General features: G+C 55.8%; 1 protein-coding gene across 1 annotated transcript in view; it reads right to left on the reverse strand.

The window, feature by feature from the left end:
• Nucleotides 1-6476: 6476 nt before the first annotated feature.
• Nucleotides 6477-19151, reverse strand: part of cs (citrate synthase) — an 82255-nt gene continuing 69580 nt past the window's right edge. Inside the window, exon 11 of the mRNA XM_070869816.1 lies at nucleotides 6477-7117. Within this exon, the coding sequence (XP_070725917.1) occupies nucleotides 6947-7117 (171 nt within the window). The 3' untranslated portion in view covers nucleotides 6477-6946. The remainder of the gene's footprint in view (nucleotides 7118-19151) is intronic.

The following is a 19151-nucleotide window of genomic DNA, read 5'->3' on the forward strand; positions in this document are numbered from 1 at the left end:
GGGGTGTGTGTGTGTGTGTGGGGGTGTGTGTGTGTGTGTGGGGGTGTGTGTGTGTGGGGGGGGGTGTGTGTGTGGGGGGGGGTGTGTGTGTGGGGGGGGGTGTGTGTGTGGGGGGGGGTGTGTGTGTGGGGGGGGGTGTGTGTGGGGGGGGGGTGTGTGTGTGTGTGTGGGGGGGGTGTGTGTGTGGGGGGGGTGTGTGTGTGTGGGGGGGGGGGGGTGTGTGGTGTGGGGTGTGTGTGTGTGTGGGGTGTGTGTGTGTGTGGGGTGTGTGTGTGTGTGGGGTGTGTGTGTGTGTGGGGGGGTGTGTGTGTGTGGGGGGGTGTGTGTGTGTGGGGGTGTGTGTGTGTGGGGGGGGTGTGTGTGTGTGGGGGGGGTGTGTGTGTGGGGGGGGGTGTGTGTGTGTGTGGGGGTGTGTGTGTGTGTGTGTGGGGGTGTGTGTGTGTGTGGGGTGTGTGTGTGTGTGTGTGGGGGGGGGGTGTGTGTGTGTGTGGGGGGGGGTGTGTGTGTGTGGGGGGGGGGGGTGTGTGTGTGTGTGTGGTGTGTGTGTGTGTGTGTGTGTGTGTGTGTGTGTGTGTGTAGGGGGGGTGTGTGTGTAGGGGGGGTGTGTGTGTAGGGGGGGTGTGTATGTGTGTGTGTGTGTGTGTGTGTGTGTGTGTGTGTGTGTGTGTGTGTGGTGTGTGTGTGTGTGTGTGTGTGTGGTGTGTGTGGGGGGTGTGTGTGTGTGTGTGGGGGGTGTGTGTGTTGGGGGGGGGGTGTGTGTGTGTGTGTGGTGTGTGTGGGGGGTGTGTGTGTGTGGGGTGTGTGTGTTGGGGGGGGGGGGGGTGTGTGTGTGTGGTGTGTGTGTGTGTGTGTGTATGTTGGGGGGTGTGTGTGTGTGTGTGTGTGGGGGGGGGGGTGTGTGTGTGTGGTGTGTGTGTGTGTGTGTATGTTGGGGGGTGTGTGTGTGTGTGTGTGGGGGGGGGGGGTGTGTGGGGGGGGGGGGGGGGGTGTGTGGGGGGGGGGGGGGGTGTGTGTGTGTATGTTGGGGGGTGTGTGTGTGTGTGTGATCTCCTGGTTATATAAAGCTGCTGGCCCAACAATCGGGTTGACTATTTTGCCCTCACTCCAGGCCCCACAGTGCTATTCAATATTTTCCACGACTCTAATAAAATAATTGACCTCACTCACTAAGACTCTTGTATTTAACTGAACCCTGAGTCAAAGGGTTCGATATTCTGATTGAGCGAGGGCTTTGTGGGGGTGGGGGAAGAGGGAGATAATCAGCCAGGGGGCTCCCACCCCTGGACACCACGCGGGCTCTCGCACGTTCCATGGAGATGACGGAGAAAACGGTTGCAGCTCTTGAGGCAAGAGTTCAGACATCTCTGTGCTCCTCCAATTCTGCCCTCCTGCACAGCCCACGATCGGTGGCCGTGCCTTCAGCTGCCTGGGCTCCAAGCTCTGGAATTCCCTCCCTAAACTTCTCCGCCTCGACTCCTTTAAAAGCTACCTTTGATGAAGCTTTTGGCCACCACCTTTGGGCCAGTGTCAATTTTTGTCTGATAGCACTCTTGTGGAAACACTTTGGGGAGTTTTACGACATTAAAAGGTTCTATGTAAATACAAGCTGCTGAGATACAGGTGTTTGAGGAGATGGTGGATTAGTGTGGGATTGATACAGGGCTATGGGGAGAGAGCAGGGCAGTGGGATTAGTTTGGGGATTGATACAGGACTATGGGGAGAGAGCGGGGCAGTGGGATTAGTTTGGGGATTGATACAGGGCTATGGGGAGAGAGCGGGGCAGTGGGATTAGTTTGGGGATTGATACAGGACTATGGGGAGAGAGCGGGGCAGTGGGATTAGTTTGGGGATTGATACAGGGCTATGGGGAGAGAGCGGGGCAGTGGGATTAATTTGGGGATTGATACAGGACTATGGGGAGAGAGCGGGGCAGTGGGATTAGTTTGGGGATTGATACAGGGCTATGGGGAGAGAGCGAGGCAGTGGGATTAGTTTGGGATTGATACAGGGCTATGGGGAGAGAGCGGGGCAATGGGGTTAGTGTGGGATTGATACAGGGCTATGGGGGAGAGAGCGGGACAGTGGGATTAGTTTGGGATTGATACAGGGCTATGGGGGGGGAGAGAGCGGGACAGTGGGATTAGTTTGGGGATTGATACAGGGCTATGGTGAGAGCGGGGCAATGGGGTTAGTGTGGGATTGATACAGGGCTATGGGGGAGAGAGCGGGACAGTGGGATTAGTGTGGGATTGATACAGGGCTATGGGGGGGGAGAGAGCGGGACAGTGGGATTAGTTTGGGGATTGATACAGGGCTATGGGGGGGAGAGAGCGGGGCAGTGGGATTAGTTTGGGGATTGATACAGGGCTATGGGGAGAGAGTGGGACAGTGGGATTAGTTTGGGGATTGATACAGGGCTATGGGGAGAGAGCGGGGCAATGGGGTTAGTGTGGGATTGATACAGGGCTATGGGGAGAGAGCGGGACAGTGGGATTAGTTTGGGGATTGATACAGGGCTATGGGGGAGAGAGCGGGACAGTGGGATTAGTTTGGGGATTGATACAGGGCTATGGGGAGAGAGCGGGGCAATGGGGTTAGTGTGGGATTGATACAGGGCTATGGAGAGAGAGCGGGACAGTGGGATTAGTTTGGGGATTGATACAGGGCTATGGGGAGAGAGCGGGACAGTGGGATTAGTTTGGGATTGATACAGGGCTATGGGGAGAGAGCGGGGCAATGGGGTTAGTGTGGGATTGATACAGGGCTATGGGGGAGAGAGCGGGGCAGTGGGATTAGTGTGGGATTGATACAGGGCTATGGGGGGGGAAGAGAGCGGGACAGTGGGATTAGTTTGGGGATTGATACAGGGCTATGGGGAGAGAGCGGGACAGTGGGATTAGTTTGGGGATTGATACAGGGCTATGGGGAGAGAGCGGGGCAATGGGGTTAGTGTGGGATTGATACAGGGCTATGGAGAGAGAGCGGGACAGTGGGATTAGTTTGGGGATTGATACAGGGCTATGGGGAGAGAGCGGGACAGTGGGATTAGTTTGGGGATTGATACAGGACTATGGGGAGAGAGCGGGGCAGTGGGATGAGTTTGGGGATTGATACAGGGCTATGGGGAGAGAGCGGGACAGTGGGATTAGTTTGGGGATTGATACAGGGCTATGGGGGAAGAGAGCGGGACAGTGGGATTAGTTTGGGGATTGATACAGGGCTATGGGGGGGGAGAGAGCGGGGCAGTGGGATTAGTTTGGGGATTGATACAGGGCTATGGGGAGAGAGCGGAGCAGTGGGATTAGTTTGGTGATTGATACAGGGCTATGGGGAGAGAGCGGGGCAGTGGGATTAGTTTGGGGATTGATACAGGGCTATGGGGGAAGAGAGCGGGGCAGTGGGGTTAGTTTGGGATTTTTGTGCCACAAGGGGCTGAATGTAATTCACTAAATATATTCAAAAAGGAGTTAGATGAAGTCCTTACTACTAGGGGGATCAAGGGGTATGGCGAGAAAGCAGGAATGGGGTACTGAAGTTGCATGTTCAGCCATGAACTCATTGAATGGCGGTGCAGGCTAGAAGGGCCGAATGGCCTACTCCTGCACCTATTTTCTATGTTTCTATGTTTCTATGTGCTGCATCATACTATGATGGCCTACATTAGTCTCTGCGCTTCGGACAATAACGGACGTTGTTTGACAGACGCGACATAGAAACTCAGCACAGGAGGCCATTCGGCCCGCCGTGCCTGTGCTGACTTTGTGAAAGACCAGCCGTGCTTAGTCCCACATCCATAACTCTGTCCGTTCCCCATCCGTAAATACCCTTCCAACTCCCACTTAAAATCATCGATGGAATCAGCTCCAACCACTTTCTCAGGGTAGAGCGTTCCAGATCCAGACAACTCTCCGGGTGAAAACATTTCGCCTTATCACACCTCTGGACCCTTTCCCCGTGAACTTAAACCTGTTATTGATCAATGCAAATCTTTCATTCTGCATCGCCTCCCACCTCTTTAAACAACAACAACTTGTATTTATATAGCATCTAACAGAGTGAAACGTCCCAAGACACTTCACAGGAGTATTATGAGATAAAAATTTGACAAGTAGAAAATAGGGCAGGTGACCAAAAGCTTGGTCAAAGAGGTAGGTTTTAAGGACCGTCTTTAAAAAGAGGAAAGAGGTGTAGAGAGGTTTAGGCAGGATGTTCCAGACAACAGTTCCAGACTTCCTAGGCAACAGAAGGCACAGCCACCGATGGTGGAGCGATTATAAATCAGGGATATTTAAGAGGGCAGAATTAGAAGGGCGCAGACATCTCAGGGGTGGGGGGGGGGGGGGGGGGCGGGGGAGGTGCTGGAGGAGATTACAGAGATAGGGAGGAGGGTGAGGGTTGTGTGGCTGGAGGAGGTTACAGACATAGGGAGGGAGGGCGATGAGGAATTTGAACAGAAGGATGAGAATTTTAAAATTGAGACGTTGCTTAACCAGGAGCCAATGTAGGTCAGTGAGCACAGGAGGTGATGGGTGAGTGGGACTCGGTGCGAGTTAGGACACGGGGCAGTGAGCACAGGGGGTGATGGGTGAGCGTGACTCGGTGCGAGTTAGGACACGGGGCAGTGAGCACAGGAGGTGATGGGTGAGTGGGACTCGGTGTGAGTTAGGACACGGGGTCAGTGAGCACAGGGGGTGATGGGTGAGTGGGACTGGGTGCGAGTTAGGACACAGGGTCAGTGAGCACAGGGGGTGATGGGTGAGTGGGACTCGGTGTGAGTTAGGACACGGGGTCAGTGAGCACAGGAGGTGATGGGTGAGTGGGACTCGGTGTGAGTTAGGACACGGGGTCAGTGAGCACAGGAGGTGATGGGTGAGTGGGACTCGGTGTGAGTTAGGACACGGGGTCAGTGAGCACAGGGGGTGATGGGTGAGTGGGACTTGGTGCGAGTTAGGACACAGGGTCAGTGAGCACAGGGGGTGATGGGTGAGCGGGACTCGGTGCGAGTTAGGACACGGGGTCAGTGAGCACAGGGGGTGATGGGTGAGCGGGACTCGGTGCGAGTTAGGACACGGGGTCAGTGAGCACAGGGGGTGATGGGTGAGCGGGACTCGGTGCGAGTTAGGACACGGGGTCAGTGAGCACAGGGGGTGATGGGTGAGCGGGACTCGGTGCGAGTTAGGACACGGGGTCAGTGAGCACAGGGGGTGATGGGTGAGTGGGACTTGGTGCGAGTTAGGACACGGGGCAGTGAGCACAGGAGGTGATGGGTGAGCGGGACTGGGTGCGAGTTAGGACACGGGGTCAGTGAGCACAGGGGGTGATGGGTGAGTGGGACTGGGTGCAAGTTAGGACACGGGGGCAGTGAGCACAGGGGGTGATGGGTGAGTGGGACTCGGTGCGAGTTAGGACACAGGGCAGTGAGCACAGGGGGTGATGGGTGAGTGGGACTCGGTGCGAGTTAGGACACGGGGTCAGTGAGCACAAGGGGTGATGGGTGAGTGGGACTCGGTGCGAGTTAGGACACAGGGCAGTGAGCACAGGGGGTGATGGGTGAGTGGGACTTGGTGCGAGTTAGGACACGGGGTCAGTGAGCACAAGGGGTGATGGGTGAGCGGGACTCGGTGCGAGTTAGGACACAGGGCAGTGAGCACAGGGGGTGATGGGTGAGCGGGACTGGGTGCAAGTTAGGACACGGGGTCAGTGAGCACAGGGGGTGATGGGTGAGCGGGACTGGGTGCGAGTTAGGACAAGGGGCAGTGAGCATATGGGGTGATGGGTGAGCGGGACTCGGTGCGAGTTGGGACACGGGGGCAGCCGAGTTTTGGATCACCTCTAGTTTACGTCGGGTAGAATGTGGGGGGCCGGCCAGGAGTGCGTTGGAATAGTCAAGTCTGGAGGTAACAAAGGCACGGATGAGGGCTTCAGCAGCGGATGAGCTGAGGCAGGGGGCGGAGACGGGCGATTTTAGTTATGCTGCGGGATATGTGGCCGGAAGCTCAGTTCAGGGTCAGATATGACACCCAGGTTGCGAACAGTCTGGTTCAAGCTCACCCTGATTCCTCTCTCTTGCTCATGAACAGTCTGGTTCAGCCTCAGACAGGAGTTGGGGGAGAGGGAGGGAGTCGTGGGCGAGGGAAGAGAGTTTGTGGCGGGGACCCAAAACAATGGCTTCGGTCTTGCCCAATATTCAATTGGGAGAACATTCCTGCTCATCCAGAACTGGATGCTGGGACAAGCAGTCTGACAATTTAGGGAAGTGGCAGTGTACATGTGGAAACTGACGGCCGTGTGTTTGCGGATGATGTTACCGAGGGGCGGCATGGTGGTGAGAAATGGGAGGGGGCGACTGGCGCTCAGTCAGATGCTACCCCTCCCACTCGCTCAGCGACGGACAGTTAGGGGGTCACGGGGAAACGGGACACCCTTTTCCCCCTCTCCCAGACTTCACACCAAAGCATCACGCTCTTGAACCGACTCAGTAATAAAAACATTTATTTCCATTTTGTTTGCAGAACAACCTGAGGCATGAGACATGATCAGTACATTTACACAAATACGTTTTACAACTCTCTCTCTCTACAACCCTATCGGAGACTGTTTGCAGCCAAAGTCTGCTTGCCTCGTCTCTGAAATTTTCCCAAGGAGTGTGTGTGCGCTCGCTCGTGTGCGCCTGCCTGTGTGTCTGTACAAACTGCAGGTTAACACAAACAGCCCGGACATTTTTTTTTAAAAAAAAGTAGCAATAATTAAATTAAGTCCTCTCCACAGTTTATAACTTTCTGCAATTTTCCCCTCTCACAAAAATAAAACAAACTATCTCATCCGTCAGGTTATCCTGCTTCCAGCGGTTTCAAGCGCCAGTGCTGTGTGTGTGTGTGTGCTGGGCATTGACCTCGAGTGCCAGCTGGCTCCCTTCCGTTGGGGGGGTGGGGTGGGGTGGGGGGTTTATCCAGACTTGGCGTCCACCAGCTTGATCAGGCCGTCCGTGCTCATGGACTTTGGTCTCTCCAGGGGAAAGCCCAGCGCACGGCTCCAGATCAGCTGAGAGAGAACTCCGAGGGCCCTCGACACTCCGAACAACACCGTGTAGTAATTCATCTCCTTCATTCCGTAATACTGCGGGAGACAGAGAGAGAGAGAGAGAAGGCACATGGCCATTAGAGAGTGGCACGAACTGTTCAAACATGCACAGGTTGCCGAGCAGGTAAAGTTAAACAGGTGAGCGCAGGGTGCAGTGTCCCGATACCACCACTAGGCAGCAGTAGTGCGCCTTGGGCACAGGGACTGCAACCATTTAGATTTATATAGCGCCTTTAACGTAGTAAAACGCCCCAAGGCACTTATCAGCAGTGTTTCAAGACAAAACAAATAAATTTGACACTGAGCCACAGAGAAATTACAGGTGACCAAAAACTTGGTCAAAGAGGGAGGTTTTAAGAATCGTGCTGAACGAGGATATAGAGACAGAGAGGTTTAGGGAGGGAGTTCGAGAGCTTGGGGCCCAAACAACAGAAGACACGGCCACCAGATGGTAGAGCGATTATAATCAGGGATGATCAGGAGGTCAGAATTAGAGGAGCGCAGACATCTTGGGGGGTTGTGGGGCTGGAGGAGGTGACAGAGATAGGGAGGGATTTGTAAACAGGGATAAGTCATAAGCAGTCATAACTTGAGCCAAGACCATTCGTCTCATTTTTCCCTCGCAAGCAAAGCATCAGCCCCTCATTGGGGATTTAAAATCAGACAGCCCAGTGGGGTAGGTACAGGGAGAGGGGATTTAGAATCACAGCCCAGTGGGGTAGGTACAGGGAGAGGGGGTTTCGAATCACAGCCCAGTGGGGTAGGTACAGGGAGAGAGGGTTTAGAATCACAGCCCAGTGGGGTAGGTACAGGGAGAGGGGGTTTAGAATCACAGCCCAGTGGGGTAGGTACAGGGAGAGGGGGTTTTGAATCACAGCCCAGTGGGGTAGGTACAGGGAGAGGGGGTTTAGAATCACAGCCCAGTGGGGTAGGTACAGGGAGAGGGGGTTTAGAATCAGACACAGCCCAGAGGGGTAGGTACAGGGAGAGGGGGTTTAGAATCACAGCCCAGTGGGGTAGGTACAGGGAGAGGGGGTTTAGAATCAGACAGAGCCCAGAGGGGTAGGTACAGGGAGAGGGGGTTTAGAATCACAGCCCAGTGGGGTAGGTACAGGGAGAGGGGGTTTAGAATCACAGCCCAGTGGGGTAGGTACAGGGAGAGGGGGTTTAGAATCACAGCCCAGTAGGGTAGGTACAGGGACAGGGGATTTAGAATCAGACACAGCCCAGTGGGGTAGGTACAGGGAGAGGGGGTTTAGAATCACAGCCCAGTGGGGTAGGTACAGGGAGAGGGGGTTTAGAATCACAGCCCAGTGGGGTAGGTACAGGGAGAGGGGGTTTAGAATCACAGCCCAGTGGGGTAGGTACAGGGAGAGGGGGTTTAGAATCACAGCCCAGTGGGGTAGGTACAGGGAGAGGGGGTTTAGAATCACAGCCCAGTGGGGTAGGTACAGGGAGAGGGGGTTTAGAATCACAGCCCAGTGGGGTAGGTACAGGGAGAGGGGGTTTAGAATCGCATCCCAGTGGGGTAGGTGCAGGGAGAGGGGGTTTAGAATCACAGCCCAGTGGGGTAGGTACAGGGAGAGGGGATTTAGAATCACAGCCCAGTGGGGGAGGTACAGGGAGAGGGGGTTTAGAATCAGACACAGCCCAGTGGGGTAGGAACAGGGAGAGAGGGTTTAGAGTCACAGCCCAGTATGGTAGGTACAGGGAGAGGGGGTTTAGAATCACAGCCCAGTGGGGTAGGTACAGGGAGAGGGGATTTAGAATCACAGCCCAGTGGGGTAGGTACAGGGAGCGGGGATTTAGAATCACAGCCCAGTGGGGTAGGTACAGGGAGAGGGGGTTTAGAATCACAGCCCAGTGGGGTAGGTACAGGGAGAGGGGGTTTAGAATCACAGCCCAGTGGGGTAGGTACAGGGAGAGGGGGTTTAGAATCAGACACAGCCCAGTGTGGTAGGAACAGGGAGAGGGGGTTTAGAATCACAGCCCAGTGGGGTAGGTACAGGGAGAGAGGGTTTAGAATCACAGCCCAGTGTGGTAGGAACAGGGAGAGGGGGTTTAGAATCACAGCCCAGTGGGGTAGGTACAGGGAGAGGGGATTTAGAATCACAGCCCAGTGGGGTAGGTACAGGGAGCGGGGATTTAGAATCACAGCCCAGTGGGGTAGGTACAGGGAGAGGGGGTTTAGAATCACAGCCCAGTGGGGTAGGTACAGGGAGAGGGGGTTTAGAATCACAGCCCAGTGGGGTAGGTACAGGGAGAGGGGGTTTAGAATCACAGCCCAGTGGGGTAAGTACAGGGAGAGGGGGTTTAGAATCACAGCCCAGTGGGGTAGGTACAGGGAGAGGGGGTTTAGAATCACAGCCCAGTGGAGTAGGTACAGGAAGAGGGGATTTAGAATCACAGCCCAGTGGGGAAGGTACAGGGAGAGGGGGTTTAGAATCACAGCCCAGTGGGGTAGGTACAGGGAGAGGGGGTTTAGAATCACAGCCCAGTGGGGTAGGTACAGGGAGAGGGGATTTAGAATCACAGCCCAGTGGGGTAGGTACAGGGAGCGGGGATTTAGAATCACAGCCCAGTGGGGTAGGTACAGGGAGAGGGGGTTTAGAATCACAGCCCAGTGGGGTAGGAACAGGGAGAGGGGGTTTAGAATCACAGCCCAGTGGGGTAGGAACAGGGAGAGGGGGTTTAGAATCACAGCCCAGTGGGGTAGGTACAGGGAGAGGGGATTTAGAATCACAGCCCAGTGGGGTAGGTACAGGGAGCGGGGATTTAGAATCACAGCCCAGTGGGGTAGGTGCAGGGAGAGGGGGTTTAGAATCACAGCCCAGTGGGGTAGGTACAGGGAGAGGGGGTTTAGAATCACAGCCCAGTGGGGTAGGTCCAGGGAGAGGGGGTTTAGAATCACAGCCCAGTGGGGTAGGTACAGGGAGAGGGGGTTTAGAATCAAAACCCAGTGGGGTAGGTACAGGGATGGGGTTTAGAATCACAGCCCAGTGGGGTAGGTACAGGGAGAGAGGGTTTAGAATCACAGCCCAGTGGGGTAGGTACAGGGAGAGGGGGTTTAGAATCAGACACAGCCCAGTGGGGTAGGTACAGGGAGAGGGGGTTTAGAATCACAGCCCAGTGGGGTAGGTACAGGGAGAGGGGGTTTAGAGTCACAGCCCAGTATGGTAGGTACAGGGAGAGGGGGTTTAGAATCACAGCCCAGTGGGGTAGGTACAGGGAGAGGGGGTTTAGAATCAGACAGAGCCCAGAGGGGTAGGTACAGGGAGAGGGGGTTTAGAATCACAGCCCAGTGGGGTAGGTACAGGGAGAGGGGGTTTAGAATCACAGCCCAGTGGGGTAGGTACAGGGAGAGGGGGTTTAGAATCACAGCCCAGTAGGGTAGGTACAGGGACAGGGGATTTAGAATCAGACACAGCCCAGTGGGGTAGGTACAGGGAGAGGGGGTTTAGAATCACAGCCCAGTGGGGTAGGTACAGGGAGAGGGGGTTTAGAATCACAGCCCAGTGGGGTAGGTACAGGGAGAGGGGGTTTAGAATCACAGCCCAGTGGGGTAGGTACAGGGAGAGGGGGTTTAGAATCACAGCCCAGTGGGGTAGGTACAGGGAGAGGGGGTTTAGAATCACAGCCCAGTGGGGTAGGTACAGGGAGAGGGGGTTTAGAATCGCATCCCAGTGGGGTAGGTGCAGGGAGAGGGGGTTTAGAATCACAGCCCAGTGGGGTAGGTACAGGGAGAGGGGATTTAGAATCACAGCCCAGTGGGGGAGGTACAGGGAGAGGGGGTTTAGAATCAGACACAGCCCAGTGGGGTAGGAACAGGGAGAGAGGGTTTAGAGTCACAGCCCAGTATGGTAGGTACAGGGAGAGGGGGTTTAGAATCACAGCCCAGTGGGGTAGGTACAGGGAGAGGGGATTTAGAATCACAGCCCAGTGGGGTAGGTACAGGGAGCGGGGATTTAGAATCACAGCCCAGTGGGGTAGGTACAGGGAGAGGGGGTTTAGAATCACAGCCCAGTGGGGTAGGTACAGGGAGAGGGGGTTTAGAATCACAGCCCAGTGGGGTAGGTACAGGGAGAGGGGGTTTAGAATCAGACACAGCCCAGTGTGGTAGGAACAGGGAGAGGGGGTTTAGAATCACAGCCCAGTGGGGTAGGTACAGGGAGAGAGGGTTTAGAATCACAGCCCAGTGTGGTAGGAACAGGGAGAGGGGGTTTAGAATCACAGCCCAGTGGGGTAGGTACAGGGAGAGGGGATTTAGAATCACAGCCCAGTGGGGTAGGTACAGGGAGCGGGGATTTAGAATCACAGCCCAGTGGGGTAGGTACAGGGAGAGGGGGTTTAGAATCACAGCCCAGTGGGGTAGGTACAGGGAGAGGGGGTTTAGAATCACAGCCCAGTGGGGTAGGTACAGGGAGAGGGGGTTTAGAATCACAGCCCAGTGGGGTAAGTACAGGGAGAGGGGGTTTAGAATCACAGCCCAGTGGGGTAGGTACAGGGAGAGGGGGTTTAGAATCACAGCCCAGTGGAGTAGGTACAGGAAGAGGGGATTTAGAATCACAGCCCAGTGGGGAAGGTACAGGGAGAGGGGGTTTAGAATCACAGCCCAGTGGGGTAGGTACAGGGAGAGGGGGTTTAGAATCACAGCCCAGTGGGGTAGGTACAGGGAGAGGGGATTTAGAATCACAGCCCAGTGGGGTAGGTACAGGGAGCGGGGATTTAGAATCACAGCCCAGTGGGGTAGGTACAGGGAGAGGGGGTTTAGAATCACAGCCCAGTGGGGTAGGAACAGGGAGAGGGGGTTTAGAATCACAGCCCAGTGGGGTAGGTACAGGGAGAGGGGATTTAGAATCACAGCCCAGTGGGGTAGGTACAGGGAGCGGGGATTTAGAATCACAGCCCAGTGGGGTAGGTGCAGGGAGAGGGGGTTTAGAATCACAGCCCAGTGGGGTAGGTACAGGGAGAGGGGATTTAGAATCACAGCCCAGTGGGGTAGGTACAGGGAGAGGGGGTTTAGAATCACAGCCCAGTGGGGAGGTACAGGGAGAGGGGATTTAGAATCAGACACAGCCCAGTGGGGTAGGAACAGGGAGAGAGGGTTTAGAATCACAGCTCAGTGGGGTAGGAACAGGGAGAGGGGGTTTAGAATCACAGCCCAGGGGGGCAGGTACAGGGAGAGGGGATTTAGAATCACAGCCCAGTGGGGGAGGTACAGGGAGAGGGGGTTTAGAATCAGACACAGCCCAGTGGGGTAGGAACAGGGAGAGAGGGTTTAGAGTCACAGCCCAGTATGGTAGGTACAGGGAGAGGGGGTTTAGAATCACAGCCCAGTGGGGTAGGTACAGGGAGAGGGGATTTAGAATCACAGCCCAGTGGGGTAGGTACAGGGAGCGGGGATTTAGAATCACAGCCCAGTGGGGTAGGTACAGGGAGAGGGAGTTTAGAATCACAGCCCAGTGGGGTAGGTACAGGGAGAGGGGGTTTAGAATCACAGCCCAGTGGGGTAGGTACAGGGAGAGGGGGTTTAGAATCAGACACAGCCCAGTGGGGTAGGTACAGGGAGAGAGGGTTTAGAATCACAGCCCAGTGTGGTAGGAACAGGGAGAGGGGGTTTAGAATCACAGCCCAGTGGGGTAGGTACAGGGAGAGGGGATTTAGAATCACAGCCCAGTGGGGTAGGTACAGGGAGCGGGGATTTAGAATCACAGCCCAGTGGGGTAGGTACAGGGAGAGGGGGTTTAGAATCACAGCCCAGTGGGGTAGGTACAGGGAGAGGGGATTTAGAATCACAGCCCAGTGGGGTAGGTACAGGGAGAGGGGGTTTAGAATCACAGCCCAGTGGGGTAGGTACAGGGACAGGGGATTTAGAATCACAGCCCAGTGGGGTAGTTACAGGGAGAGTGGGTTTAGAATCACAGCCCAGTGGGGTAGGTACAGGGAGAGGGGGTTTAGAATCAGACACAGCCCAGTGGGGTAGGTACAGGGAGAGGGGGTTTAGAATCACAGCCCAGTGGGGTAGGTACAGGGAGAGGGGGTTTAGAATCACAGCCCAGTGGGGTAGGTACAGGGACAGGGGATTTAGAATCACAGCCCAGTGGGGTAGGTACAGGGAGAGGGGGTTTAGAATCACAGCCCAGTGGGGTAGGTACAGGGACAGGGGATTTAGAATCACAGCCCAGTGGGGTAGTTACAGGGAGAGGGGGTTTAGAATCACAGCCCAGTGGGGTAGGTACAGGGAGGGGGTTTAGAATCACAGCCCAGTGGGGTAGGTACAGGGAGAGGGGGTTTAGAATCACAGCCCAGTGGGGTAGGTACAGGGAGAGGGGGTTTAGAATCACAGCTCAGTGGGGTAGGGACAGGGAGGGGGTTTAGAATCACAGCCCAGTGGGGTAGGTACAGGGAGAGGGGGTTTAGAATCACAGCCCAGTGGGGTAGGTACAGGGAGAGGGGGTTTAGAATCAGACACAACCCAGTGGGGTAGGTACAGGGAGAGGGGGTTTAGAATCACAGCCCAGTGGGGTAGGTACAGGGAGAGGGGGTTTAGAATCACAGCCCAGTGGGGTAGGTACAGGGAGAGGGGGTTTAGAATCACAGCCCAGTGGGGTAGGTACAGGGAGAGAGGGTTTAGAATCACAGCCCAGTGGGGTAGGTACAGGGAGGGGGTTTAGAATCACAGCCCAGTGGGGTAGGTACAGGGAGAGAGGGTTTAGAATCACAGCCCAGTGGGGTAGGTACAGGGAGAGGGGGTTTAGAATCACAGCCCAGTGGGGTAGGTACAGGGAGAGGGGGTTTAGAATCACAGCCCAGTGGGGTAGGTACAGGGAGAGGGGATTAAGAATCACAGCCCAGTGGGGTAGGTACAGGGAGAGGGGGTTTAGAATCACAGCCCAGTGGGGTAGGTACAGGGAGAGGGGGTTTAGAATCACAGCCCAGTGGGGTAGGTACAGGGAGAGGGGATTTAGAATCAGACACAGCCCAGTGGGGTAGGTACAGGGAGAGGGGATTTAGAATCAGACACAGCCCAGTGGGGTAGGTACAGGGAGAGGGGGTTTAGAATCACAGCCCAGTGGGGTAGGTACAGGGAGATGGGGTTTAGAATCACAGCCCAGTGGGGTAGGTACAGGGAGAGAGGGTTTAGAATTACAGCCCAGTGGGGTAGGTACAGGGAGAGGGGGTTTAGAATCACAGCCCAGTGGGGTAGGTACAGGGAGAGGGGGTTTAGAATCACAGCCCAGTGGGGTAGGTACAGGGAGAGTGGGTTTAGAATCACAGCCCAGTGGGGTAGGTACAGGGAGAGGGGGTTTAGAATCAGACACAGCCCAGTGGGGTAGGTACAGGGAGAGAGGGTTTAGAATCACAGCCCAGTGGGGTAGGTACAGGGAGAGGGGGTTTAGAATCACAGCCCAGTGGGGTAGGTACAGGGAGAGGGGGTTTAGAATCACAGCCCAGTGGGGTAGGTACAGGGAGAGGGGGTTTAGAATCACAGCCCAGTGGGGTAGGTACAGGGAGAGAGGGGTTAGAATCACAGCCCAGTGGGGTAGGTACAGGGAGAGATGGTTTAGAATCAGACACAGCCCAGTGGGGTAGGTACAGGGAGAGGGGGTTTAGAATCACAGCCCAGTGGGGTAGGTACAGGGAGAGGGGGTTTAGAATCACAGCCCAGTGGGGTAGGTACAGGGAGAGGGGGTTTAGAATCACAGCCCAGTGGGGTAGGAACAGGGAGAGGGGGTTCAGAATCAGACACAGCCCAGTGAGGAAGGTACAGGGAGAAGGTTTAGAATCACAGCCCAGTGGGGTAGGTACTGGGAGAGGGGGTTTAGAATCACAGCCCAGTGGGGTAGGTACAGGGAGAGGGGGTTTAGAATCAGACACAGCCCAGTGGGGTAGGTACAGGGAGAGGGGGTTTAGAATCACAGCCCAGTGGGGTAGGTACAGGGAGAGGGGGTTTAGAATCACAGCCCAGTGGGGTAGGTACAGGGAGAGGGGGTTTAGAATCACAACCCAGTGGGGTAGGTACAGGGAGGGGGTTTAGAATCACAGCCCAGTGGGTTAGGTACAGGGAGAGAGGGTTTAGAATCACAGCCTAGTGGGGTAGGTACAGGGAGAGGGGGTTTAGAATCACAGCCCAGTGGCGTAGGTACAGGGAGAGGGGGTTTAGAATCACAGCCCAGAGGGTAGGTACAGGGAGAGGGGATTTAGAATCACAGCCCAGTGGGGTAGGTACAGGGAGAGGGGGTTTAGAATCACAGCCCAGTGGGGTAGGTACAGGGAGAGGGGGTTTAGAATCACAGCCCAGTGGGGTAGGTACAGGGAGAGCGGATTTAGAATCACAGCCCAGTGGGGTAGGTACAGGGAGAGGGGGTTTAGAATCACAGCCCAGTGGGGTAGGTACAGGGAGAGGGGGTTTAGAATCACAGCCCAGTGGGGTAGGTACAGGGAGAGAGGGGTTAGAATCACAGCCCAGTGGGGTAGGTACAGGGAGAGATGGTTTAGAATCAGACACAGCCCAGTGGGGTAGGTACAGGGAGAGGGGGTTTAGAATCACAGCCCAGTGGGGTAGGTACAGGGAGAGGGGGTTTAGAATCACAGCCCAGTGGGGTAGGAACAGGGAGAGGGGGTTTAGAATCAGACACAGCCCAGTGGGGAAGGTACAGGGAGAGAGGGTTTAGAATCACAGCCCAGTGGGGTAGGTACAGGGAGAGGGGGTTTAGAATCACAGCCCAGTGGGGTAGGTACAGGGAGAGGGGGTTTAGAATCAGACACAGCCCAGTGGGGTAGGTACAGGGAGACGGGGTTTAGAATCACAGCACAGTGGGGTAGGTACAGGGAGAGGGGGTTTAGAATCACAGCCCAGTGGGGTAGGTACAGGGAGAGGGGGTTTAGAATCACAGCCCAGTGGGGTAGGTACAGGGAGAGGGGGTTTAGAATCACAGCCCAGTGGGGTAGGTACAGGGAGAGGGGGTTTAGAATCACAGCCCAGTGGGGTAGGTCCAGGGAGAGGGGGTTTAGAATCACAGCCCAGTGGGGTCGGTACAGGGAGAGGGGGTTTAGAATCAAAACCCAGTGGGGTAGGTACAGGGATGGGGTTTAGAATCACAGCCCAGTGGGGTAGGTACAGGGAGAGAGGGTTTAGAATCACAGCCCAGTGGGGTAGGTACAGGGAGAGAGGGTTTAGAATCAGACACAGCCCAGTGGGGTAGGTACAGGGAGAGGGGGTTTAGAATCACAGCCCAGTGGGGTAGGTACAGGGAGAGAGGGTTTAGAATCACAGCCCAGTGGGGTAGGTACAGGGAGAGAGGGTTTAGAATCACAGCCCAGTGGGGTAGGTACAGGGAAAGGGGGTTAGAATCACAGCCCAGTGGGGTATGTGCAGGGAGAGGGGTTTAGAATCACAGCCCAGTGGGGTAGGTACAGGGAGAGGGGGTTTAGAATCACAGCCCAGTGGGGTAGGTACAGGGAGACGGGGTTTAGAATCACAGCCCAGTGGGGTAGGTACAGGGAGAGGGGGTTTAGAATCACAGCCCAGTGGAGTAGGTATAGGGAGAGGGGGTTTAGAATCACAGCCCAGTGGGGTAGGTACAGGGAGAGGGGGTTTAGAATCACAGCCCAGTGGGGTAGGTACAGGGAGAGGGGGTTTAGAATCACAGCCCAGTGGGGTCGGTACAGGGAGAGGGGGTTTAGAATCACAGCCCAGTGGGGTAGGTACAGGGAGAGGGGGTTTAGAATCACAGCCCAGTGGGGTAGGTACACGGAGAGGGGGTTTAGAATCAGACACAGCCCAGTGGGGTAGGTACAGGGAGAGGGGGTTTAGAATCAGACACAGCCCAGTGGGGTAGGTACAGGGAGAGGGGGTTTAGAATCAGACACAGCCCAGTGGGGTAGGTACAGGGAGAGAGGGTTTAGAATCACAGCCCAGTGGGGTAGGTACAGGGAGAGGGGGTTTAGAATCAGACACAGCCCAGTGGGGTCGGTACAGGGAGAGCGGATTTAGAATCACAGCCCAGTGGGGTAGGTACAGGGAGAGGGGGTTTAGAATCACAGCCCAGTGGGGTAGGTACTGGGAGAGGGGGTTTAGAATCACAGCCCAGTGGGGTAGGTACAGCGAGAGGGGGTTTAGAATCACAGCCCAGTGGGGTAGGTACAGGGAGAGGGGGTTTAGAATCACAGCCCAGTGGGGTAGGTACAGGGAGAGGGGGTTTAGAATCACAGCCCAGTGGGGTATGTACAGGGAGAGGGGGTTTAGAACCACAGCCCAGTGGGGTAGGGACAGGGAGAGGGGGTTTAGAATCACAGCCCAGTGGGGTAGGTGCAGGGAGAGGGGGTTTAGAATCACAGCCCAGTGGGGTAGGTACAGGGAGAGGGGGTTTAGAATCGCAGCCCAGAGGGTAGGTACAGGGAGAGGAGGTTTAGAATCACAGCCCAGTGGGGTAGGTACAGGGAGAGGGGTTTTAGAATCACAGCCCAGTGGGGTAGGTACAGGGAGAGGGGGTTTAGAATCACAGCCCAGTGGGGCAGGTACAGGGAGAGAGGGTTTAGAATCACAGCCCAGTGGGGTAGGTACAGGGAGAGGGGGTTTAGAATCACAGCCCAGTGGGGTCGGTACAGGGAGAGGGGGTTTAGAATCACAGCCCAGTGGGGTAGGTACAGGGAGAGGGGGTTTAGAATCACAGCCCAGTGGGGTAGGTGCAGGGAGAGGGGGTTTAGAATCACAGCCCAGTGGGGTAGGTGCAGGGAGAGGGGGTTTAGAATCACAGCCCAGTGGGGTAGGTGCAGGGAGAGGGGGTTTAGAATCACAGCCCAGTGGGGTAGGTACAGGGAGAGGGGGTTTAGAATCACAGCCCAGTGGGGTAGGTACAGGGAGAGGGGGTTTAGAATCACAGCCCAGTGGGGTAGGTACAGGGGATTTAGAATTACAGCCCAGTGGGGTAGGTACAGGGAGAGGGGGTTTAGAATCAGACACAGCCCAGTGGGGTAGGTACAGGGAGAGAGGGTTTAGAATCACAGCCCAGTGGGGTAGGTACAGGGAGAGGGGGTTTAGAATCACAGCCCAGTGGGGTAGGTACAGGGAGAGGGGATTTAGAATCACAGCCCAGTGGGGTAGGTACAGGGAGAGGGGGTTTAGAATCACAGCCCAGTGGGGTAGGTACAGGGAGAGAGGGGTTAGAATCACAGCCCAGTGGGGTAGGTACAGGGAGAGATGGTTTAGAATCAGACACAGCCCAGTGGGGTAGGTACAGGGAGAGGGGGTTTAGAATCACAGCCCAGTGGGGTAGGTACAGGGAGAGGGGGTTTAGAATCACAGCCCAGTGGGGTAGGAACAGGGAGAGGGGGTTTAGAATCAGACACAGCCCAGTGGGGAAGGTACAGGGAGAAGGTTTAGAATCACAGCCCAGTGGGGTAGGTACTGGGAGAGGGGGTTTAGAATCACAGCCCAGTGGGGTAGGTACAGGGAGAGGGGGTTTAGAATCAGACACAGCCCAGTGGGGTAGGTACAGGGAGAGGGGGTTTAGAATCACAGCCCAGTGGGGTAGGTACAGGGAGAGGGGGTTTAGAATCACAGCCCAGTGGGGTAGGTACAGGGAGAGGGGGTTTAGAATCACAGCCCAGTGGGGTAGGTACAGGGAGAGGGGGTTTAGAATCACAGCCCAGTGGGGTAGGTACAGGGAGAGGGGGTTTAGAATCACAACCCAGTGGGGTAGGTACAGGGAGGGGGTTTAGAATCACAGCCCAGTGGGTTAGGTACAGGGAGAGAGGGTTTAGAATCACAGCCCAGTGGGGTAGGTACAGGGAGAGGGGGTTTAGAATCACAGCCCAGTGGGGTAGGTACAGGGAGAGGGGGTTTAGAATCACAGCCCAGTGGGGTAGGTACAGGGAGAGGGGGTTTAGAATCACAGCCCAGTGGGGTAGGTACAGGGAGAGGGGGTTTAGAATCAGACACAGCCCAGTGGGGTAGGTACAGGGAGAGGGGGTTTAGAATCACAGCCCAGTGGGGTAGGTACAGGGAGAGGGGGTTTAGAATCACAGCCCAGTGGGGTAGGTACAGGGAGAGGGAGTTTAGAATCAC

The sequence above is a fragment of the Pristiophorus japonicus genome, chromosome Y, assembly GCF_044704955.1.
Source record: "Pristiophorus japonicus isolate sPriJap1 chromosome Y, sPriJap1.hap1, whole genome shotgun sequence".
NCBI lineage: Eukaryota > Metazoa > Chordata > Chondrichthyes > Pristiophoridae > Pristiophorus > Pristiophorus japonicus.